This window comes from Barbus barbus, assembly GCF_936440315.1.
Source record: "Barbus barbus genome assembly, chromosome: 26".
Lineage (NCBI taxonomy): Eukaryota > Metazoa > Chordata > Actinopteri > Cypriniformes > Cyprinidae > Barbus > Barbus barbus.
Genome location: NC_136754.1, coordinates 10,698,014 through 10,723,732, shown reverse-complemented (window position 1 = coordinate 10,723,732; position 25,719 = coordinate 10,698,014). Strand labels below are relative to the sequence as shown.

At 37.9% G+C, this 25,719-nt stretch overlaps 1 protein-coding gene across 4 annotated transcripts; it reads left to right on the top strand.

Moving 5' to 3' along the window:
* Positions 1 to 1,644: 1,644 nt before the first annotated feature.
* On the top strand, positions 1,645 to 24,571 carry LOC306846406 (nonsense-mediated mRNA decay factor SMG7). Of its 4 annotated transcripts, none has more exons than XM_079379774.1 (23): positions 1,812 to 1,923; positions 10,423 to 10,454; positions 10,814 to 10,931; positions 11,024 to 11,156; positions 11,813 to 11,984; positions 12,153 to 12,224; positions 12,324 to 12,474; positions 12,566 to 12,701; positions 12,849 to 13,011; positions 13,959 to 14,115; positions 14,417 to 14,487; positions 14,570 to 14,630; positions 14,741 to 14,860; positions 15,165 to 15,582; positions 15,680 to 15,815; positions 15,918 to 16,291; positions 17,715 to 18,059; positions 19,592 to 19,738; positions 20,265 to 20,342; positions 20,657 to 20,813; positions 20,947 to 21,117; positions 21,493 to 21,647; positions 21,812 to 24,571. In XM_079379774.1, exons 1-23 carry the CDS (start codon positions 1,898 to 1,900, stop codon positions 21,923 to 21,925), a joined length of 3,507 nt encoding a protein of 1,168 aa, XP_079235900.1. In that variant the 5' UTR covers positions 1,812 to 1,897; the 3' UTR covers positions 21,926 to 24,571. The 4 variants fall into 4 exon arrangements, with proteins under 4 accessions (XP_079235901.1, XP_079235902.1, XP_079235900.1 ...); XM_079379773.1 differs by having other exon boundaries at positions 15,674 to 15,815; XM_079379775.1 differs by lacking the exon at positions 19,592 to 19,738 and having other exon boundaries at positions 1,645 to 1,923; positions 15,674 to 15,815; positions 21,812 to 24,569.
* The last annotated feature ends 1,148 nt before the right edge of the window (positions 24,572 to 25,719 follow it).

Below are 25,719 nucleotides of genomic sequence, written 5' to 3'. Positions count from 1 at the left end.
TTGACAGCAAATATAGAAATTTACACCTCAGTGCAGTTTTGAATCAATGCCATTTTTCCTTAGTTCAGCCTTAGCTGTATTCCATTTTGAGTCTTGTAAAGAATTAGATTTCAAATTTTTCCTCACATATTTGGCATTGCATCAGTAATGTGTTTATCAGCACGACAAACACTGTCCTTGATGACAAGCATTTGAAGATGGAAGCACTACAGTCTCAGTATGACTCATCAATTGCAAAACAAGCTCTCTAAAGCTATCAAATGGGGAAAACAACTCAGTTTAACAAATCATTATGAGGTATTATGCATTTTTTGGTTGAAATTGTCTGTAATACAATTTGTAGGCTTGGAATTTGGACAGTTTTGTGGCTGTTTAATTTGCCAGTGGGCTAGATTTGTTATGTACATCTGGCAACCCTGAGCAGCATACTTTTATTTGTTACACTTTTTTTAATTTTTAGTCTGACAATACACTTTAAAATATATATTAGAAGTTTAAACTCAGTAGAAATCATTTCACAGTAGTAGATTTGTATTGCTTTCAGTGTACATTTACATTTAGACATTTATCCAAAGCGACTTACAAATCATGACAATAGAAGAAATCAAAACCAACAAAAGAACAATAGACAAGTGCTATGACAAGTCTCGGTTAGCCTAACGCAGTAACGTTAGGTTGTTTTTTATTTATATGCACATACATATAACAAAAAGAAAAAGAATAGAATTAAGAAATAGAATAGAAAAAGAATAGAGAAAGCTAGTGTCAGAGGCCCTTTCTCTGAGAAAACAAGTGTAGGGTTGGATATGCTTTGAATTTGATCAATTCCAATTCTGCTTATTGATTCTGGTTCTTATCGATTCCCATTTTCGATTCCAATGTGTTAATTATTTGTGTCTCCTTTTGTGAAACATTTACTTGCTGCTGAACACCATGAATAAAAATGAGCCGGCTATATAAAAACTGGACTCGATTAAGAGCTGTTTTTGTGCAAATAGAGCTGCAGGATTCTGGATAAATTGAGACTTTTTAATGGAGGTTGTAGTTCTCTCATAATTATAAAGAAAAAATATTAGACAGCTAAACAAAATCTCGTGGAATTTGAAAGGAATGACTGAATGACTCACTCAAGATTTACTTGTGTCATTACAGGATGAATTTAGTCTTTTTGAATGAATCTCTTGAATTCAAAGGCAACAGCCCCTTTTCGCCAGCTAAAAATAAAAGATGCGAATAAAGATGGAAGAGATGAGTTTTTAGCCGTTTCTTGAAGATGGCTAAGGACTCGTGGGAGTTGGGCAGGTCATTCCACCAGGAGGGAACAATTAACCCTCTGGGGTCTGAGGGGTGTTTGGGGCCCTGGAGAAGTTTTGACATGCCCTGAAATTTGTGTTTTTTCAGTATCTTAAGAATATATTAACGGCTAAAGTCTGATTACACTGTAATCAGCACAAACTGGGCTACAATATGTAGCAGCATGAATGTACATATTTGTGTTTTTGAGAATACAAAGTTTATGCTTGGTTAGTAAAAAAAAAAAGTCACTGAAGTCACTGAAATAAGGCCATAAAACACATTTGTTGACAAGACTTTTGAGAACTGGAAGTGGTAGAGTTTTAGATAGGCGCTGAAAGGTCAAATTGTATGGACCCATTAGTCTTTCAAGTATTTAGTCTTGCTACGATGCACCGTCTGGATTTGGACGAGCTATATTTATGAAAAGTAATTACTGTAGCCTACGTGAGCGAGGGGGCGGGGTCTGTGACGCAGTTCAGCGCGCTCCTGTGTGTACGTCTGGACCGTTTTCTACCAATGACGATGTGATGGACAATATGGCGCCGGGAGTAGATTTAGCTTGTGAACCTGTCGTTGTCTAAAAGACTGGCGATCCGACAGGATGAACCTCTGCGCCCAATACTTACGGTGAGTAAAATCCGGAGATTCTCAGGCTCGGTTTGGTGACTGAGTCCGTGTTTCTATTATTGAGGCCGAATGGTTGTGGTTTATCGGAATGTTGTTCGACTAGCATTGCCTGTTAGTGCTAGACGCTAGGCTAGTTAGCATGCTAGCCAGTAAACGAAACACGAAACTGAATACAAGCAGAAGTGGCTGACATTTTGCCCCAGATATAGCAAAAAATGATTTATAGATGGGCGGTCGGGCAAATCGGACATTTACTTTATGTAACGGTAATTCGTGTCTACATAGCAGCTGTTGTGGGAGGGTATGCAAGATGCTGTGATATGTTAGCCCGCGTTAGATACAAACATACCATTGGATGGTCAGAAAACAATCTACACACGCTGGCTACATTAGTCATATACGGTTTCAAGTGACTAATCACCTGTAAATGTCAAGGATTCATATGTGGCGCATATGCTGTATACAGATTTCATTTTCCTTTCAGTTCGTTTCAGGTTGAATAATATATTACAGTGATGAGCCAATGGTGACAGTGAACTCGTATAATACATTTATATAAATGTTATGTTATTTTTTGCGATTGACAAGTTTGTTTCACTTTTAGCTCTAGCAGGCATTTCGATTTGGACAGATAACGTTGAGATTCAGAACAAAACCAACACATATTTTTGAGGAGTTTTCTTTAGGCTTTCTGAGACCTTATCTTTGTGATTGTCTGGTATGCAAGTCAATGTTTTTGCATCTGACATGTCTCAGTAACCTTGCGTTGGTTCAAAACAGTGCGACATGAATCGAGCGAGGGAGTTTGTAAATGATTTTAGTGGCTGGTAATGACAAATCCAGGCCATTTAATCGTGGAAGTTTGTAAGCAGTGTGCTGAGTAGATGTGTTTGTTGTTGAGGAGAGATGTGAAGGAATGATGGTGCTGTGATGACGGTCAGAGTGCACATTTCAGCACCAAACTGACAGTGAGCTGAGAACATGACTTTAGTACTCTGGTTTTGTACTTGCTGACATGCGTATAAGAGAAAACAGAAAAGTTATGCTTTAATGTAATCTGAAGCGTCATCTAGAGCTTGGATAACAGTATTCAACCTGAAGCAGGTGTGTGGTTTCATTCTGCTTGTTTTGATGTGACATTCATTTAGTGTACATTCCCACAAATATGAACAGGGGCTTTTTGACAACATTAGACAGTTGCTTTATGAAACATTTTTCAAGTTCCCCTAAAAAGATTATGCATGTTATTTTTTAAAAATTTGGGATGCACCGAAATAAAAATTCTTGGCTGAAGCTGAAATGAAACATTGGGCTGAAGGCCAAATACCAAACATGTTTGTTCGCATTTTCCCCCATTTTTTTTGCCAATTTGTTTACCATTGCATAAATTAAATAGCCAAAATGTGCTTTTTACTGTTTTGTCTTTAGGTATTTAACACTGAACATTTTTTTAACGTGCTAGCAGACATTATACCATCAAAGCACAATTGAATTTAAAATTAATAAGTAAAAAAAAAAAAATTGGCTTTTGAAACCCCCTTCTTGAATCAGGCATGTGATTGGCTAAAACAAAAAAAAGGAAAATTGAACACTTTCATATTAGAATGATTTCTGTAGGATAATGTGAGAGAGAAATTTTTATTAAAACAAATCCGTTAAGAATTCAGAAAGAAAAGTCACTCAGACATCAGTTCATCCATACCAGGGGATCTACCGGTTGGTATGAGTGAGACCGCTTTATGAAGTTGACAGTCCAGTTGTAGTCATATGTTAGAGACTTTTCAGCTGATTAAACTGTCACTTGCCCAACTGGTCCAGTGCTGCACTGTCACTGAATTTTACATCCACTGATCTTGTACAATGTGTACAGAATATTTAGTTTTGTGTGATATTTTCTGTGACGTTTTTTACATTTTTATTGTGCTGATGATTTGTGTGTGAACTGGTGAATATTACCAGTGTAGCATTATCAGGCTGGCTTTTGGATGGTCTTGCAAGCATCTGCTAGAATGGATTAAAATTCTTAACCAATCAATAATATTTTGCATTGCATTGATAAAAAATATAATTTTCTAGGAAAAGTCTGCTTTGAAATTTTAGCTTGTTTGTTTAGCCTATTTGTTTGTTTGTTTTTGTAAAAGAAAATTTCATAAAAATTAGGGAGGCATCGATCCGATACTGCCATTTTCTGCCGGATTGGGTATCGGTCAGATGAGACTGATCCAATTCCGATATTGTGCGTATACTATTGTGTTATTGTTAAGCTCTTCCATAGTTCAGTGTGAGGTACAGATGAATACACAGCTACTAGTTTACACCTGTTACACTCAGAGATGTGGCTCACACGTGAGGCTGTAGTGTGAATGCGTCCCCGCCCCCTTAGATGTAAGGCTACATTTACACTGGTGCCTTTTTGTTGATGAAAACGATCCTCGTCATACTTTCCACTATCTCTGACAAACGACAGACTGAAAGTCATTCATTTCTAATGGAGAGTAGTGCAGGAGCTACATGGAGTTCCAATTATATGCAGATGACCGTTCATACTACACGACCGAAAGCGCGTGTTACGTGACCGTTCATGCATCATGCTACATAAGACAATAAATAAGATTTATATTCCGCTTTTACTCAAAACTCACTTTAAACCACCAGCGAGTGTTTGTAATAACTTCCGATTGCTGTCTAAGTGTGTGTTTTGGCCATGTAATGTTGCTGAAATATGTTACCTCTGAGACAGAACCACGATCATGGAAGAGAGAACACAGGCAGACAGCGCTGGAAGCTGCTAATGCTCATCAGTAAATCAGTGGAAAATGAATAGAAATTATGATTCTGTCTGAGCTATAAATTTTTAATTGAACACGCATAGTGTAAATGTAGCCTAACTGATGTGTAAAATAAAACTATTTTTGTTGGTTGTATTTTGTTCCTTTGTGAAGTGGCTCAGGAGATGAGTCTTTGAGTCTGTATAAACTTCAACAAGCTGAAAAATAAAACCAAAGTTGTTGTTTTTTTAGATAAGGTAATCTTGGTAAAATTGATCTCCTAAAATTGGTATCGAATGACACCCAGCTCACAGAGCCGTAGTTCACTGACAATACATCATCGATAATACATCGCCGATAATGAACGTGATATTGCGTAGTTTGTCAGTGAACTACGGATCTTATGTATTAAATGCCACTCCATCTGAAAGCACGTGATGGAGATTTAGGGGTAAACGTACCTATTAAGCTCACCAAAATCTACATTGAGACATTTTAGTGCACAAGATATTGGTTTTACCCTTTAAGCTCACCTTAAAATAATATGAAATCTTTAAAAATTACAGCACTGTAAAACCACAGACCAGCAATAAACTGTCAATTTATAATATTATGTAAGTAAAAGTACAAGCCAGTATTGCCTGTGAAGTAATATGTTAGCGTAGCAGACAATTTTATACAGCTAGTCAGCTAACTGTGTTCTGTAGCATCTGCGCTGTGTTGCTAAAACTATCTTTTGGATCTAATGTAATTATTTCCCACATCCAAGTTCCACGATATAATATTCATAATATAATATTCTTTTAATTTTTACAATAAGTAGTGAAACTTACCCCAAAATAAAGGCTTAAACATCAAAAAAAAAAAAACGCATTTAAGGAGCTCCACGTTTGGGGAAAGTTTTTAGACAGCTTTCAAAATGGCCGCCAGACAGTGTGAACACATGGACAAACATATCTCAGCATGCAATGATCTGATTGACTTGAAATTACAGGAGGTATATAGTAACAAACCTATCAATTGGTTAAGACATCAAGTAGGATAATAAATTATTTTTTCTTTTTATAATCTGATCTCAAAAATGGAAGTGAGCTTAATGGGTACGTTTATCCTACTACTAATCACAGAACTGGCTTTACGAGGTGCGCATGATCATCGCATTCGGTTATTTGCACAGCCCTAGATATAATACACTATGCATCAATATCTCTTCCCTTTGTGCTTTGAAATTTTCTAGCGGAGTGCTGTGCGCTGTGACTCCGTGTTGCTTCAAGCGCATCATTCTGCGGATGGGATACACATAAGCTCTTTGTGCCGCTCTGTATTGGAGCATTTCATATTATAATATTTTTGCGCAAAAATTAATAGCCTTTTTTAATAGATTATTAATAGTTTTCTTGTTCTCCTTATCTGTCTTATGTTGCTTCCATCATTACTGTGCTATACATTTAAATAAATCTTTTAATTTTATAGTATATATTTATATATAAATATTTACTTGTTTTTCATGAATGTATTTTACAACAATACAAGGAGAAATATGTAACATTTTACCAGATTTCTACACTTTTATTTGTTACCCACTAAATGTTGTTTCACTAAATGCAGGGCTCCAAACTGCGACTAAAATGGTCGCATTTGCGACCAAAAATATTAATTTGCGAGTGAAGTTTTTGCTGAGGTCGCCACTGGCGACTATATATAATTTGCATGAAAGGACTTTTTTCCCGATTGTTTTGTGCTCACATCTTTTGTTATGTTCACGTATTAAACTTACATAAGACGATGCGCATCAAAGTTTTACTGGAAAAGAGTTTCAAACAGTCCTCGTCTCTGCCGCGCACAGTCTGCTGAACGCAGTGAGAGAGACCTGAAAGGTGATAATATAAACACCAGTACCCCGCGTCCACACGGTCCGTGTATGCGTCCGGATCGCGCGAGTGGAGAGTATCGCACTTAATGCTCAGGCGCGATCTCTTTAGCACCTCAGTTAAAGCAGCAAGTGAACCCATTATATATTTCGATTTACTACTATAGTATGAAATGAACATGATCAAAAGGTAGGCAATAAGAAAGCCTATAGTACAAATTACTGAAATGTTTTATGTAAAAGCTCATTCAGTGTTTCAAACTGAGGAAATGTATAAAGCTTGTAAACATTGCATTGTAATACATTTACCTCAGAATAACCACTCCATAAACTCATCAGTCAGCTAGAAAAATAACTATAAAGAGGAGCGTTTTGCTATATTTATGCGCTGTTGCATATTAATATTTTTACTTATTGTGTTGTACATGATTCAACTCCTCCTATAAAATTGCATTTTACTAATGAAGAAAAACAGACTGAATGTGTGAAAGACGTGACAACATTTATAGGATGCACTGCACTCAGTTGCCAAGTGATGCTTATGGTCCATGATATTGGTACAGATTCTGTGTAACGAACAATTCTTTGTGACTGTATATTTCAAGTTGTAAAAGACATTTAATTCACACTTTAAGTGAACCTTAGTCCCCCGGTCGACCTGATCATCTACAAGATGGATTAAAATGCTGATAAAGCCTAGAAAAGATAAGACATAAACACATGACAAAATGATTGAAATGTTAAAATAGGGGGGAAAAATAAAATGATAATAATAAAATAAACCACTTTTATTCTGTGGCACCTAAAAAAAATAATTTGGCGCCTAAGTTTTTCTTTTATAGGAGCCAATGGCTCCTTACTCGATTTTTTTTGTCTGGAGCCCTGAAATGTTTAGATTTTATAAAACTCAAGTTTGTGCACCCATGATTTTTCTAGAGTAACTTTTTTGCTGCTGAATTATCCACTAACCTAGTTTATAATAGTATTTTTGTTTATGATTATGATTATATATTTTTTCATTTGTTATTTTTCATTAACATGAAGTTTTCTATATTTAGCAGGTTGTGTTTAACACGCATAAGAGTGATGATCAGGACAACACGCAGTTGTGGAAATTCTACATTGATTAAAAAAACTGCTGGTAAAATCGGCAGATACTCAGAATTTTTGGTATCAGATTGGATCTGTTCTGAAGAACTGGTATCGTTGCATCCCTAATGAAAATATAAAATTTCCATTAAATAATAATACATTCTAAATTTTGAATAGGGATGCACGATATTTATCGGACAGATAAATTATCGACCGATATGAGAGAAAATGACGTGATTTTTATTGCTCCGGTAAATAAATTAAATCCGATTACTAGATCCAATAAAGTATGCTTGCTGGTAAATCAATCAATCGGTCTGATTTATCTGAGATTCATCTTCTTTCCGGGTGCAAGTGATTGCAGCTTTAAACTGCAGTGAGCATGACAGCATGTGTTGTGCTCATTACGTCATTACGTTTTTCTCGGTGGCAGAGGAGGACAATGCTATTTCCAACGCATGTTCAGCAAGGATTCCGAAAGGAGGAAAAAAGGCATCAAGTTGTGACAGTGAGGAAATTTTCCCACTGGTTAATCGATGTGTGTCAACACCTTACCGGTATCACCTCGGTGGATGGGGGTGGACGTCGTTTGAGTCTTCTCTCTGTTCCTCGCTTTCCTTCAGAATTAAATAGCTTGTAAGCTCTGGGCGCGTTTTATTTTCACTTTCAAATTAGTGGCAATTCGGCGTCAAGCAGTTGTTTGTTTTTAGTTCTCTTGAGTTTTCTCACTTTCCTTTGCTTACATAGCTTGTAAAAGCACCGTGCGTATTTTATTTTCACTTTTAAATTAACGGCAATTCGGCATCAATTGCTTGAATGCAATTCAAGCAACAACAAAATACAACATAGAACATATAGCTAACTTTTATTAACAAAACGAATAAAAATACACCATGCTATATGCCTAATATAAAATAACAGATAAATTTTACATACAAATTTTAAATATGCATGGTAGGCCTATACAAAACTGAAAATCAGTAAAGACTGAGGAACAAATAATTATAAAACGTAGAACGTTTATTAGTGAGATGGAAAGTTTTGAGGCACGGACTGCATACACCATGTAAAATAATGGGAAAAATTTCACAGTTTAAATAAAATAAAAATCAGCAAATACTGTGGAACCAAATAGGCTAAATGAGAAACGAATGTTTAAAAAATAAATAAATAAATAGACCTTCCAATATCACCTTAGATAAATGGCAGGTCAACAGGCTTTTCAAAATCCGGCGCTTTTACATTTCGTTTTGAAACTCTTCTGCCATCGTCTTATCTTTTTCACTGCACTCTTGTCAGTCAGCTCGACTCACTCTCCTCTTATAATGTATTTGAAAACACGTGACTTAAAGACTATATAACTTTCTCATCCTTGTGCACTAAAAACGTTGAATAGATGCATTTCTTTATGCATGAAATATTTGAATATAAATTTGTTGTTAATGAGTTAATTGCAGATAAACTATAGTTCTGTCATAATTCTGTTAAACCATTTCTGTTACAAAGTATTGTGGTGCCTCACACATTTGAAGAGTCAGGACTGATGTTTGCTATAGTTCAGATGCGGGCCAGGCCTCGGGCCTGTTTTGGGTTTCTCTTTATTTTTGTATTGTAGACATCCATCGATTAGTGATGAAAAAAATTGCCGCGCTGGTGGAAACAACACGAGACATGCGGGTCTGAGAGCAGCTCGATGGTGTTTAGTGTCCCGCAGCAGGTGCGCAAGTGACTTCAGCACAGCTGAATAGTTCTGTGTTCAAATGCACGCAATAGGCTAAAGCTTACTGAAAAACCCCAGCAAACATAACCATGAATGTGTCTGCGGGAAACACATTGCCTTCAAACCTGTGGGAAACACTGTGATGATATTTTGTAAATTTCCTACCGTAAACACATCAAAACTTAATTTTTGATATTTGATTTTTGATCACCACACATTTTTAATCTGTGATTGTGTGTTAAAAGTGTTCACGAGATACCAACCTTTCGCCAGCCGTCTTCTCTCCACAGATGATCCAGGTGTGCACGGAGGGGAGGGGCTGTGTGTGTGTGTGTGTGTGTGTGTGTGTGTGTGTGTGTGTGTGAGAGGGAGAGACGCGTGAGTGACAGAGATGAAGAGAGAGCAGGGAAAGGAAATGCAGTTGAACGAATTCGCTGCGTGTTTTAAATAGCATACAAAAGAATAACGAAACGCAATATGTGGCGGTCGGAATTTAATCTGTGGAGCACCGCCACAGATTCGTCTGTGTGGGAAACACTGCATCATGTAACTTGATCTTTACATAATATCCTAATTATTTTGGCATAAAAGAAAATACAATGTATTGTTGGCTATTGCTACAAATATACCCATGTGACTTAAAGACTAGTTTTGTGGTCCAGGGTCACAAATTTGTAAACTACTGGCAGACTTTTTGCAAAAAAAAAAAAAAAAAGCCCTGAAATGTAATTATGTATATGTAATGTAATCATACATAATGACCACTGAAATATCCAACAAGAAGTTATTATTATTGGCAATATTTTTGTTAATTAAACCAATAGCATTGCCTTAAATTTGCTGTCTGTCATGACACATCATTTGAACTATGTGCTTGACCAATAAAAAATTAGGTACAAATTGTTCTCAAGTTTGAGAATATATAAGAATGAAGCCCCTGAACTGCAATGCTGTCTCGTTCGTTCAAGAGATGTGTTCACCAGACCTTGCCCAATGATTCTCTCTTCAATCATCTCCTCGTTAACATATTCATTTCTTGTTTTGAGCAGGCAGGCAGAGGCCCTGAAGGCTGACATGACAGGTATGTGCTAGTTTAGTCTATTTAAATATTTGTCAATGTCTTTTAGTCTCTTAGCATGGTATTTTGAAGTGTTTATCTAATGTGTCATCTTTAAAATATTAATATTTTAACTGCAATAGTTAAAAGTTGCACATATTATTAGAATTATTGATCTGATGTATTTGGTTGTTTGGAGTCTTATTTCATATTTGTCATCTTATCCCTGTCACTCTGGTAACCATGGCATTGAATGTGGTTCCTAAGACGTGCAGATCTTTCTCCAAATGAACAGAAAGGCGCTGTTAGACACAGTTAGTCACATTATACAGTGCGGTTGCAGCATTACCTGTTTAACATGTTCCACTCCTCGTGTCATGCAGATTCAAAGCTTGGTGCCGCGGAGGTCTGGACATCACGGCAGGCTCTTCAGGACTTGTACCAGAAAATGCTGGTTACGGACCTGGAGTACGCCCTGGACAAGAAAGTGGAACAAGATCTGTAAGAATACCAATAATAATCCTTTGTATAACTGACATGCATCTGATTTTATTGAAAAGATCTGGTTGATGCTGATCTCGCTTTTGTTTCAGCTGGAACCATGCTTTTAAGAATCAAATAACCACACTACAGAGTCAAGCTAAGAACAGGGCCAACCCCAATCGAAGTGAAGTACAGGCCAATCTCTCCCTGTTTCTTGAGGCAGCTAGTGGATTCTACACACAAGTAAGCTTCGTTACTGTACAGAGCTCATTGTTAAGCAGATTGTGGCTGAAACAACCACAGACAAGCTTGATGTCACATGACCAATTTTTATGCCAGTCTGCTGTTCTTTATTGAGGTAGGGCCCTATGAAATCTGTTTAATTTTTCCCAAATTCCATTAAATTTTTTCCCCCAAATTCCTTTTTTTTTTTTTTTTTACTTTTTTTTTTTTCTGTATTCAGTATTTTTTCCGTTTTAATGGTTAAATTAAATTAATCAAAAAACATGTCAAGTTAATTGAAGTCATGAAACTTACAATATTAAACAGCAATATATTAAAGGTTTACGAGCTTAAGTATGTGTGTAGTAAACGAAACCGCATGCAGAACTTGTAGGATTCTTATTTAAATGGTATTTTTGCAGCTTAATATTCACAGACACCAGTCTATATCATGTATTGGAGTGAATATTTAAGTGTACTGACATACTTTTGATGTATCCATCAATATTTTGCAAATTCCACGACCTTCCGCGTTATACAGTAAATTCCGTTTTTATGACTGGTTTCTGTGATTCCGTCTGCGTTTTCTGCACATTGGAAATCATAGGGCCCTGTTGAGGCCAGAGCTGTAATGTGTTTTTATATATTAAAAAAAAAATCTAATTTTGGATCCTCAGCTGTTGCAGGAGCTGTGCACGGTGTTTAATGTAGACTTGCCTTGCCGTGTGAAATCATCTCAGCTTGGCATCATCAGCAATAAACAGAGCAGCACCAGCGCCATAGTGAAGCCCCAACCCAGCTCCTGTTCCTACATCTGCCAGCACTGTCTTGTCCATCTTGGAGATATTGGTGAGCTCACTCAGGACGTATTGCTTTTTTGTAGCTAGTTTGTGGAGGACACCAGCAGACCGCTTTGCTGCTTTTATGAATATGAAATATTTAGAAGCATAGAAATTGGGAAGAGTGCTGTGCATGGGAGGGTTTAATTGGTTGTGGTTTATTTTTCACAATCCACAGCACGTTATCGGAACCAAACCAGCCAGGCTGAGTCGTACTATAGACATGCGGCTCAACTTGTTCCCTCAAATGGTTGGTATCTGTTTGTTTTGACATTCTCAAGCACACCACTGACATTTGAATATATAAAACAAATTAATTAAAAATTAAATCTTCCCCCTCTGCTTTCAGGTCAACCTTACAATCAACTGGCCATCCTGGCTTCCTCCAAAGGGGACCACCTTACAACAATCTTCTACTACTGCAGGAGCATTGCTGTCAAATTCCCCTTTCCTGCTGCCTCCACCAACCTACAGAAAGCTCTTTCCAAGGCCCTTGAGAGGTCAGAATATGTACATTTAGAAGATCATAATATTTTGCTCGCATGTAAATTTGATACCAGTGCTTAATTCTCCTGTCTCTTTAACCCACAGCTGTGATGAGGTCAAAACAAAATGGAGCGTGTCTGATTTTATTAAGGCCTTCATCAAGTTCCACGGCCATGTTTATCTCTGCAAAAGCCTGGATAAATTGAACACCCTGAGAGAGAAATTAGAGGAGCAGTTCCAGGTAAGTCCAAAACCACCAGCTGTAGCACTTCATGTCATTTTTCCTCATTAACTTAAGGTGGCAGTTATTCAACAGATTTCTGTCTCATTAGTCTTTCTTAGTTTGAATTTGCATGCTCATTATTCTCCTCACTAATTCGCTCCACAGAGGTTGATTCTGCAGAAAGCCTTCAGCTCCCAGCAGCTGGTCCACATCACAGTGATAAACCTGTTTGAACTGCACCATCTCAGAGACTTCAGCAATGAGGCAGATGAGCACAGCTACAGCTCAGATGAGCAGATCAGCTGGATCCAACTCCTTGGCCTCTTCAGTATGTCATTCTTATCATGCTGCTCTTAAACCCATGTCTTACGATCTAACTAAATCCTGGGTTAAGCACATTACCACTTGTAATTTTAAAAGATACATGCACTACCACTCAAAACTTTAAGGTTGGACATTTTTTTTTTGTTTCTTGTGCTCACCAAGGCTGCATTTATTTGATCAAAAATACTATAAAAACAGTAATGTTGTGAATATTATTACAGTTTAAAACAACTGTTTTTGATTTTTATATATTTAATAAATTTTTTTCCTCTGTTGTCTAAACTGAATTTCCAGCAGCCTTTACTCCAGTCTTCAGTGTCACATGATCCTTCAGAAATCATTCTTATATGCTAATTTGGTGCTCAAGAAACATTTTTGTATTATCAATATTGAAAACAGTTGCGCTTTTTGTAAACTGATAGTTTGTTTCAAAATTGATGAATACAAAGTTCAAAATACAAGCATTTATTTTAAATATAAATCTTAATGTCATAAACATAACTTTACTGTGGCTTTAATAAATTTAATGCGTTCTTGAATAATCATTATTTTAAACAAAAAGTGTAATTGACCCCAAACATTTGAACGGTTGTGTACTACCACTTTTAACTGAACGATTATGAAACTTTTTGTTGTTGTTTTTTTGCTTATTGACCTAATAAATATAGAAATATAATGTGAAACCATCAAACCTGACAACCCAAATTAATTATTTACCCTCGGTAAAGTGTAAGTAGTGTGAAACATTGTGCAAAATAACCCATGATTATATTTACTTGTGTTTTAGAATGACCAGGGTTGACCATCTTAAAACCATCTTAAAACTGATTTGAGACTATTGAAGAAAATCTAAATTATAATCTTCTCATTTTGTAAAATTTGTAAACTGTGGTGATAGATAAAACATAGCCCTAGTTTGTGCAGTGTTGTAATGTAATAGTCTTTTCTTAGTGTCTTTCCTGGGCGTGATGCTAAGCCGAGCTATACTCAATAAGAACCGAGAGGTAATGATGGGAGAGTGCCCTCTTCCTGCCATCAAAGTGTCTCTGGATTGGCTGAGGCTTCGACCGAGTGTGTTTAATGAAAGTGCCATGGACAAGCGACAGTAGTAAGAAAGGCTTTCTTTTTTCCTTCCACCATAGTACTGAACACTATTTGTCTTTGTAGGTTTCATTTCGGTTTCAAAACTGAAGCTAGTTGATTTAGCATTTTAATATGTTTGTATTTGATGGGGAACTTGTGGTAGTTTCTTAAAAGCCTGAGTCTCTCTAATCCACAATTTGGATAATCCCAGCGACAATACCCACAATCCATTACACGACATGTCTGTTTTTGACTTTTAAAATGGTTCTGCTTGAGCCAAGATTTTGAGGTATTTGTTAAAATGACACATCTTTGGCATCTCACAGCATCTGGCCATGGCTGGTGTCCATTCTGAACAGCTTTCAGCCAAAGGAGGAGGATGTGTCAAATGCGTCAGGTAGCAAGCACTGGATCACATCGCTTTTTGCTCATGAACATTTCTTTTAGTTTTCTTAATGGTCATGATTGTTTGTTTACAGTGATTCCATTGCCCGAGGAGTTTGAACTGCAAGGGTTTCTGGCCCTTCGGCCTGCTATGCGGTAATTCTTCATGATTAATTGATTACTGTTCTTGTTTTAACTCTTTATTTCACAAGCATGACTATTTTAGCTATATCTGTTCCCTTAAGGCTGTTATTCATTGATTTCAGAATGCTAGACTTCTCTAAAGGGCATCAGGGTGTTGTGGTTGGCAAAGAGAGCTTGTTAATTCATGCCCGACACCAGAGACTCATCAGCCTGGGCAAGTGGGTGGCTGACAACCAACCGCAGTGAGTCGTTCTTTCATTTTCATTTCATTCTTTCTCAGACTTTCTTGGACTTTCCTGAAGTCTGTCACCTTAATTCCTCCCAGCAGTAAAATATACTTTAAGAAGTAAATCATTTATAATTTTTCCTTTTGTTTTCTTTGCACACTTTCCCTTTTTTTTTTTTTTTTGCTTTAATTTCCTTCTTTTACCATTCTTGACATAACTTTTCCTGTAGTTTTTCTTTTTCTTTTTTTTACTTCTGTTTGAATTTTTGTTCCTCAGGGTTTTGTGTGCAAAACTTAATTTTTACTTTTGGCACCAACAGGTTGATCCAGTGTCGCATAAGTGATGGCCTTCTGCTCTTCATCACTGATATCCCTGAGATTGTTGTGGAAGAGCCACAGGAAAAAGACACACCTGTCCTCCAGGAGTCATCTAATGGTGAGCAGACACCTAACGACAGCACACAGGGCTTGAAGTCGGTCCTCTCGGCCGGAAAGAACCAGAACAGTGGGCTGGATGGCAGCGAGAGACCTGTGGTCACCTTCAAAGAGAACATCAAACCTCGAGATCAGAGTAGAGAACAGAACCGGAATCAACACCAGAGGGAGGCAGGGAAGGACAGAGCTGGATTTACTAAAGGAAATGGAATACAAGGGAAGAATGAACAGAAGAAAGAGGGCAAGAGGAAGAGCGAGGTGAAGAAAAACAGTTATGATAAAACAGCGGATGCTGGGAAACAGGTGAGACTTGCACAGGAAACGGTCTTATTTTGATGTAATTCTTTTTTAAATGTGTAAACTCCTCCTGATCTCCTCTTTGATTTGCTGCAAGGTGAAGACTCAGACTGAGATAAGGAAGACTCCAGTGTCTGAGGCGAGGAAGACTCCAGTCACACAGACTCAAACCACATGCTCTTCACAGTTTATCCCCATCCACCACCCAGGAGCTTTCCCCCCTTTGCCCAGCAGACCAGGTACCCTCAGACACTTTCCTACTTGCCACACCTGAACAATATTAACAAGTGTGCCGTTCAGTCAGTGCTCACTTCCTTTTTTTTGTGTTTTTCCTCCTTCAGGTTTCCCCCCGCCAGCATACGTGATTCCTCCTCCCGTGGCGTTTTCCATGAGCCCGGGTTTTACCTTCCCCACAGGTGTATCCGTACCTGCACCCTTCCTCCAGACTGCTTCCCACCCTCAGTCTGCCAATCCAGTGCAGACGGGGAAACCCTCACACATTCCTTACAGCCAGCAGAGGCCCTCGGGCCCTGGAGCCCTAAACCAAGGCCCTCCACAGCCTCAGCAGACACAGCCTCCCCCTCCACAGCCATCCCAACAGGCCTTGCAACAATCTGTACAGCTTCAAGTACAGCAACAACAACAGCAGCAGTCGCCCACAAAGCAGAGCTCTCAGCTTGGAAAAAGTCCGCCACATCATCATAGCATGCAACAGGTAATGTGACGCTTTTATTTTAAGCAAGGTGTATTACATGAATAAACAGGGATGTGTTTTCCGACCTCTGGGGGGCTGAAATAATGCAAATGGCCTTAAGCTATTACCTAAATAAACTGCAAAGAGATTGTTTTCTAAATTATCATAATGGTCCTGAGAGCGTTGCATGAGCTCGCGGCGCCATCAGCAGGACATTTAAAAGCGTTCAAATGATTCAAAGCGCCAAACGCAAGTAGAATCAGCGCTTTTTGAGATTGTTAGTGCTGTCATAAAATTCACAACGGTTGTGATGTAATTATATAATAGGCTGTAGTCGGACGTGCTACATGTCTGCTGTTACAGTACTGTTTTTAGTTTCGATTCACTGTTACTGCTAGCTGCGCTGCGCTTGGTTTGAGCCACTTTAATTTGTATTTGGGAACACAACATTCGTCATTAGAAACGTTTATAAATCTGTTGTTGTTCACAAAGAGAAGTTTCAGTGTCACATGATCTTCAGAAATCATTCTAATATGCTGATTTGCTGTTCAAGAAACATTTCTCATTATTATCAATGTTAAAAACAGTTTTGCTGCTTAATATTTTTGTATAAACGATACCAACCGAAATTAATAATTTTATTCATCATGCATGAAAGTGATAAAAAGTCATTTAAAATTATTTATATTTAGTAAATGCATTAACAAATTTAATATATTTTATAAATGCAAATAAATGCTGTTCATTAAACTTTATATTCATCAAAAACTTCATTTTGATAAATATTCAATGCATTTCCACACAAAATATGAAGCAGCAAAATTGTTTTTAACATTGATAACAATCAGAAATGTTTCTTGAGTCAAATAAATTGCAATGATTTCTAAAAGATCGTGTGACACTGAAAACTGGAGTAATGAAGACAATTCTGCTTTACATCACAGGAATAACATTACATTTTATAACATTAAAATGGAAAACTTTTTTAATAATAATATTTCACAATATTGCTGTTTTTTTATTTTTTTATTTTGATCAAATAAATTAAACCTTGATGATCCTTAAACCATATATTATGTTATTATATTGTTATCATGATTATTTAATGCTGATAATAGTATGTATTCTTACAATATAAGACATATCTTTTTTTAATGTGCTAAAATATATTTTAATTATAAATGCTGGGGGCATGACTTGGGGCGTGGTCAGATTTTCCTTCTTTTTTTGTCTCTAGCTGATCGCGTGCCTGAAAGTAACCATGTCATTTTTATTTTGGTTTATTATGCCCATTTCATTGGCTCCTGTGGTGCTCAGGTTCAATATCTGCTCTCCTGTTTCCTTGACAAGTCCGATTACCATGGAGACTACTTAGAAACTTGGATGTTGCTGACCTTGTTGGGTAATCTCTCTTATTTTCTCCATTTTAATTTTGTCCTTGCAGTCTTACATGCAGGTGGCTGAACAGCCTGGTCAAATGTGGAACCAGCACCAAACTCAGCCCACCATGCAGAAAATGCCCATGCAGATGCCAGTCAAACAGCCTTTCTTCATGCCCACCCAAGACCCAATGAAACTCTTTGAACACCCCATGAGCATGCAGCCCCCTCAGCCCAGCATGGACAAGAAGATGAAGTTTCCGGAAGTCAAAATGCAAGATTTCTATTGGGAGCCTTCTTACCACATGGGAGGAGAGGGAAGGAGCGGAATGGTGGACAGAATGGGCAAACGTCAGCCTGGAGTCTTCTGCCCCGACCAGGAGAACATGCCCAGAGGACCTCCATACGAAGTTAGCATTCTTTGTCTTCTCTGTTTAGACAGTTGTAGGAAGTTAAAAACTTTCAGATCAAGAAATGAGTGTCAGGCTAAATATAATGTAATAATAACATACTATCCTGTTACTCTGTATTTAGTATGTATACTGTGCATACAAAATGTGAAATAACAAGAGAAACATTAATATTTTGTAAATATTTCAGTTAATATTCATTGATTCATGCATGCATTCATTCATTCATTCGTGTATTTGCATAAACTACCATTCAAAAGTATAAGGTCGGTAAGATTTTTTTAATATGTTTTTGAAAGAAGTCCCTCATGGTCTCCAATGTTGCAATTATTTGATCAGTACAGTAAAAGCACTAATGTTGTGAAAACATAAGTAGTGACAAATCATTTCCTCTGTGTTGTGATGCACGTCGGTGTAACGGGTCATTGGAAAAGAAAAAAATGTAGGCTGGGAACTTGGTTCTATGGACTGACTGCGGATTGGATTTTGGGATGTGGCCATTGCACTCAAAAGTAGAGGCAGATCAAAATGATCATTCAAGGGCAAGGTTTAAACAGACTGAATGACTGATGCATTTAGGAAGTAGACAGGTTGAATTTTAATTCAACTGAATTTAAAATAACTTTTCTATTTTAATATATATTAAGATGTCATTTATTTCTGTGATGACAAAGATTGAGACCATTACTCCAGTCATCACATTTCCCTTTAGAAATCGTTTAATATGCTGATTTGTTGCTCAAGAAATATTTCTTAGCAATGTTAAAACAGTTGTGCTGCTTAATGTTTTTGTAGAAACTGTAATTGCATAATGCAGTTAAACAAAATTCTTTATTTCAGACTGCCAGATTTCAAGACATTTTAACAAATTTGGATGTAAAATATTTTTATTTCCAAATGAATTACTTTCATCATTCATGAATTTAAAAACATACAACACGAGTTCAAGCATGTAATAGTTCATAAATGTTTTAAACGTTTATTGTTTCATAATGTTCACATTATTTATTAATACAGTGATACAGTGCAGTGATCCCCAAGCAGTAAGCAAGCATTCCTTTCCGAACAGTCCTTATTCTCAGTCAGTTCCTTCCACTTGCTTTTGGTTTCTCCAGGCTTAATGCCTGTACAATATCTGTTATGACTCTATGATTATCATGGGTTTCCGGAATAAGCTGGGTATCATTTGCAGCTATGTTTGGTTTTATTGAAACTTGATCTCAGCGGTTGTTAATATGTGCATGCTTTCTTATTTTTCATCTCTTCTTTCACGTTTCCACCTTTAACTGCCATGAAGTATTCTGTGATGTGTTGTTTGAAACACTAATTTACATCCGAGTAAGTCAAACAGCTTCATCATAGGTCATGAACAGACCCGTTCTCAGGTTGACGATCACACTGATCTCCACAGGCTGTTTTTCTCTCAGACCGCTTCCTATTTTCTTACATCCTGTTTCTCTCATCCCTTTTTCCTCCTTCCCTCCCTCCCTCTCTTTCTCCTTCCTTCCCCTTTGTGCCTCGTCTCTCACTAGGACAACAAGAGCTCCCCTCTTCTGCCCCCAGACCTGTTAAAGACTCTGGCGGACTTTGAGGAGGAGGAATTGCTCTTTACTAAACCTCATGATTTCTACCAGGCCTTGGCTGGCCCTCTTAATTCTGCTCCTGGAAGGAACATGTTTGTATGTAGTTCTCCTCCTATCATGTTGTCAGGCGGCAGTGAATATTGAGATTTCATATCGGCTTCTGTGGATAAAAAAATCTGGTTCCTGTGTACAGTACCAGTTAAAAGGACATACCTACTCAATAATTATTACCATTTCCACATATTAGAATAAGCGTGTAAGAAAAGTCATTGAAACTAAGGAACAAGACATGTTTGGGACACATCTATCTTCATGAGGTGCATCCTGGGATTCTTTTTAAACCATATTGAAAGAGGTTGTTCATATACACATTATTAACATATTGGTATTTTTGTCTATTACAGTAATTTAGTAAGAAAAATCAGATTCAGTCTAATGTGCCCAATGTTGGATTTGTACTGTATGTGCAATTTGTACTGTATCTTATATTTGTTATAATAATTTTTGGCTTTCTGGAAATGTAGTTTTTCCTAATACTATGGTCTGCTAGAAATGACTGATCTGTTGGAACTTGCATGTCTATTGCAGAGTTCTCATCTTTTGTGCTTCTCTTCTTCTGTAGTTGCCAAATCAGTCACGACTAGACAGTGGAGCTGATGTGATTGGCCAGTCCTCTCTTCTCCCTCGATTTTCCATTCAGGTAAAGCTGCTTTGCTCTTTCTCAAACGAACACTTTAGTCCTCACTTGCGTTATAGATCAAAAGTCACCAGGTGGCAGTGTTTTCATTCAAAACATAACCAGATTTTGTGTTTGCTGGGCTGGAAGTTGCTCTATTTTTACTTAAAATAAAAATATCTTTATTTTATTTATTTATTTGTTTGAATCTGGCTTGCAACATTTCCTGATACCATTCTCCCCTCGCCACTATATTTTTCAATAATAGTGACAAAAGGCCAATAAAATGTAGAAGTACTAAAAAAGCCAAAATAATGATTCAATTTTGTTGTTTACAGGAGAGCTCCTACCAGAACAACAGCATTTTCAGCGAGGCCTATGGTAAAAATATGGCTCCTGCGTCTAAGCCAGACATACCCATGATGCACCAGGAGCCTTCACTCTACTCCCTGTTTGAAGGAACTCCATGGTCCCCCTCCCTTCCTGCTAGCTCAGGTACCATATTGTGATTTTGATTTACTTATAGATATCATATAATGATGATTTAGTTCATAGCTATTATTTTAGATTGTACAAGTGAACTAGCAGCATCGGTTTGTTAATAATCTGTTCCTATCATTTGTTATAGATCACTCTACACCAGCCAGTCAGTCCCCTCACTCTTCCAACCCAAGCAGCCTGCCTTCATCCCCACCCACCCACAGCCACAGCTCCCTACCTATCTCCAACTTCGGGCCTATCGGAACGCCTGACAGCAGAGACCGCCGAGTAACCGATCGCTGGAAGGCTGATAAGACTGGTAATGCTGGTAATTTCCATACTGAGTCTCTTCTAGTGGTCAACTTTTATTATTAGCACTGGCTGATCAGTTTTTCTTAAGTGTTGGTTATGATGCTTACTTTCTTTATATTCATATTTCTTTATCAAATTATTTTTAAAATTGGCAGGATTACAGAATCGAGAAGTTGCTAAAATACAAGTCTGTTTTTCAAATTGATTTACTTTTAAATTATTTATTTGCGATTTTAATGTTTTAGTAAATGTTATGTAGAATAAATATACGTCTAATTGCAGTAAGTGTTATGCTTTACAAACTTAAAATTGACCACAAGTAGTAATTAAAAATCTGTTAATCATATTTGTTAATGTGAATGGTTGGTATGACTGTCCTCAGGTGTGAGCGGCTTTGGGTTGGACTACCTGCCGTCTGCCTCGACCTCCTCTGTGCCAGATAATAACAGCTGGCACCAGGGGGCGCCAACCAGCAGCTGGGCAGCCCAGGACATGCCAATGGAGGACTCCTCCACCGTCCTCCTTGACAGTTTTAAGGTAGCACGGGATGTTCTTTTCAACATTTTAGTGTTGTACAATTCTCTACACATTCACAGACCAACAACAGGGTTGTCGTTCTAATCGCAAGTGTGCAACGACATGTATTTTGCTGTTTTTCCTCAGTCTTCACATTCCCTTTTATTCTACCTCTCTTTCCTTAGTCAATCTGGTCAAGCTCTATGATGCAGCCCGGTCCGTCTGCTCTGGAGCAGCTCCTGATGCAGCAGAAACAGAAGCAGCAGCGTGGCCACGGCAACATGAACCCGCCACACTGAGAGTCTACGGGAAGAAGCACTTGTGTGAAACATGATTCAACTGAAGAGGTGAAACACCACAAGCTCCAATCGGAAATTTCCGGCATTACCTGCGCACGGAGGCTGGAGACGGCGAACGATGTGAAGCGACAGGCTCAAAACGAACCGCTCGCCTGACCGACGAGGGACGTGCAGCCCTCTCCTCTCCTCTATCTCCTCTCTCACTCACTCTGTCTCTCTCCCTGTGAGAGCGTGCAAGCACCTGACCTGTCACGCTGCTCAGCACGTAGCCGCTGCAGAACACTGACTCTGAGGGGGACAAACTCTCTCTGATTGCCACCTCGCTTCCTCTGGGGGTCAAAGGTCATTCTCCTGTCTCATCTGGACTTAAGACTCTGGACTAGACACCCTCATGCCACCTGCTTAAATCGCCGCACGTTAAGGGTGCGAGCGTGTCAGAAAGGGATGTTTATTGACGTCAGACGTGATGTTACGAGGGACGAAAAAAAAAAAAAGGAAGACTGGTTTTGTGTTTTATTCCAAGTCTGGATTCATTTTCCCAGAGGGATTCGTGTCGCTGTGTTCAACATTAAAAAAAAATAAAAAATCGAATGAAGGAAGATGCGAACGGCGTGAACGCACGCTTCTAGAGAACATGCTCGGATATTAGTACTTAGATTGACACAGGCATGGATCATGGTGTTGTCATGTACAGTCTGTTGATTTGTAAGAAGAGTTTGCAGAACGGGACAGGGAAGGTCTCTAAAGTTCGAACCATTATGAAGCTCATAGCGACATTATAGCTCAATCAGTATCAAGCGGAGTTGGGAGTTAGACTATAGATGTAGGATGTAGTATCATTAGCTGCAATAGAGACTGCAATTATTAACAATACTGTATTTTGTGACTTGTTCTGTAGCAGTTTTAGCTCTCTGAAATATTATTCAGTACATATGTTCAATAGTTTACTGCTAACGGGGGGGTTCATTCGATTATAAATGTGTGCCTCCCCTTCCTCCCTCCTCTCCTCATTTCTTTATTCTCTAGCTTAAACGCATAACGGCTTCTTTTGTTCATGTTCTGCCTTTTTATTAATAGTTTTATCAGCTCTCTTTGTGCCTGGTCTGTGTTTTCTCTCTTCCTTTTGTTGTTCTTTCTCTATTTTTGTTTTAAGGAATCGATAGCATAGCTATCACGGTTGGCACTGTAGGGATGAGGCGAACGGGTCTAGCTGTGGCGCTGTTAGCTCGGCGGAAAGGGATGCGAACCGGGAAAGCCCGTTTTCCCACAGCAACCTCACAGCCATTGAATTGTTCTCCTTTCAGGTACAGTCTCCACAGCCACTGTACTTGGTTGAAAAAAACCACAGAACAACGTACCTCCGAAAGGACGCTTCAGCTTCCGTTATGCTTAGCACTAAAAAGTAGTCTCTGAGGAAGAGCGTCAAGCCCGATTACTGCTTCGTTCTGAAATCTTGTAACGTATATCATCGGCTGCCTCGGGTTAGCGTCACGTGGCTGTGTTTCTCAAGCCAGAAAAGGGTCACATCATCGTAGACGCCCTTTTTGCAGACCGTGTTTTTTCTTCGAAATCAAAAGCAAATGTTGTTTTGAAAACTTAACTGTTCTCTTTTCAGTAGAGGATATAGCACTGAGTAGGCCTTCGAGACCTTGTGTGGGTGCCACTGTTTGGTAGAGATGTTCTGGGGCCAGGGGTTTCTGTTGGATAGGCTGAAAAATCTATAAAGCGTTCACGGTGGTTATTTCTTCCTGGTTACGCAAGATGTTTTTGTTCTGCGAAGGTTATATGAAAGACGTACTCTCTTGTATGATGAGAATAAAGCGTGTTTTTATTTTTGAGTAGAGAACATTTTATTAAAGATGAACTTTAAATGATGTGTCTATTTGCCGTGTGATTGTGCTTCTCTTGTTGCATTTAAAATTGTATTAAAAAATAGAGGAATAAATAATTACATGGAACCTTAAAAGTTGATTTAGGTCAAAATATCAATTGCAGAAGAAAAAAAAGTTTTCAGTGGGAGCTGCGCGCCCCATTTTGTTTGTCTTTTGTTTTCCTTTTAGAATCGTTCAGCAAGGAGTTTCAGAAGCCTGTGCTCTGATTGGTTGCTGTGGACGCCTAACATTCTTTTATTTTGGATGGACTTGTGGTGCACAGTCTTGTGTGAATGTGCTTTTTTGATACCCTGCATTGTAAATGTGGATTTTTTCCCCTGTTGTCCAGTATCCATCTTTTAACTGTGGCTTCTGCAGTGATGTACATTACAATGCTGATCACAGGACAACAGCCTTGCGCCTCTGGGCCGTAATATAACATTCCAATAGTAAAGCTAAAAGAAAATATAACAGCCAGCTTTTTACATTCAATTTACCACTAAAAGTTTGTCCCAACCCTAAATTCTAGTCTGCCACTGATTCTGCATGAAATCCATCTTTCAGAATGCCTTGTATTTTGGATGAGGGAGATATCCAGTCAAGTTCGTTTTTTTTTTTTTTTTTAAAAGAGGATTTTGTCAGGGAATAGTTGGGGCTGAGGATATCTCCCTTCTATAATGGGCTTGATTTATTGTGTTCTTGTCTCTTCGTGGACACTTGTAAACGCTGGAATCAGCTATGCCTTTAATAAAATAAACCATGTCCTCATATGCAGACTTGAGTCTTTCTCACTTTCTCATTCTACCTTTCAGTTTCTTATGATGTGAATAGACGCATGATTACAAGGTCATGCATTTAAACAGCTGGTATTATTCCTTGAGTACTATTAAGATGATGATCATTGCTTCATTTCTGACCTCTGTAAGAAAATCCCTGGTCAGTGCACATTGGTTTTTATGGTGCATTCTGGGAATTTTTACAGAATTCACTAGCATGATTTTGACAATGCAACAGCCATAGAAATGCTGTATACATTCATACTTGAAGATCGCTTATTGGGACTTGATAACCTGCTGTATTTAGACAGTGTTTTATTTTTATAGCTGATGGATATTTAATTGTCCTTGTATTTTTTTTAATGATTTAAAAATATTTTATGACCGCAACAATTGCATGTGAACATCAATCAACTGTTACTGACAAATTAGTGATATATTTACCACAGTGAATTCCAATCACTTAAATGTAGGGGATCCAAAGTTGCGAAAATGCAAAAAACTACATGGCTTATTTAATACACTAGTTATTATGAATTAACATTTACACTTATTCATTTAGCTGACGCTTTTATCCAAAGCGACTTACAATTGCTATATATGTCAGAGGTCGCACGCCTCTGGAGCAACTAGGGGTTAAGTGTCTTGCTCAGGGACACATTGGTGTCTCACAGTGGATTCGAACCCGGGTCTCTCACACCAAAGGCATGTGTCTTATCCACTGCGCCATCACCACCTATATTACTAAACTACTTAACCGTGTTTGTTTTGGTAAAACTTATAAATGTATTCTTTATTTCACCTTTTTTTAAAAAACAATTTTATGCATCGTTGATTTATACAACCAACCTGAAATGTGTGTGGAAATTAAAATGAATTTATTTTAATAAATGCTGTAAAAATTGTAATTGTTAATATAAAATTAACTAATGAATTAGTATAGAGAAATGGAACCACCCTATTTTATCAGCTTTAGCATTTATTTTTATTTTGTCATTATGCAGTTAATTACTATAAATTTGAGTTGGTGCAAAATTTGCTTACTTGAGGGGGAGATGGGTTTTACTGTAAATCACAGAGGAATGAACTGTGAGCTTGATACTGTCTAGAAATGGAAGGGGATGGGGTTGTTCTTAGAACATCTCTC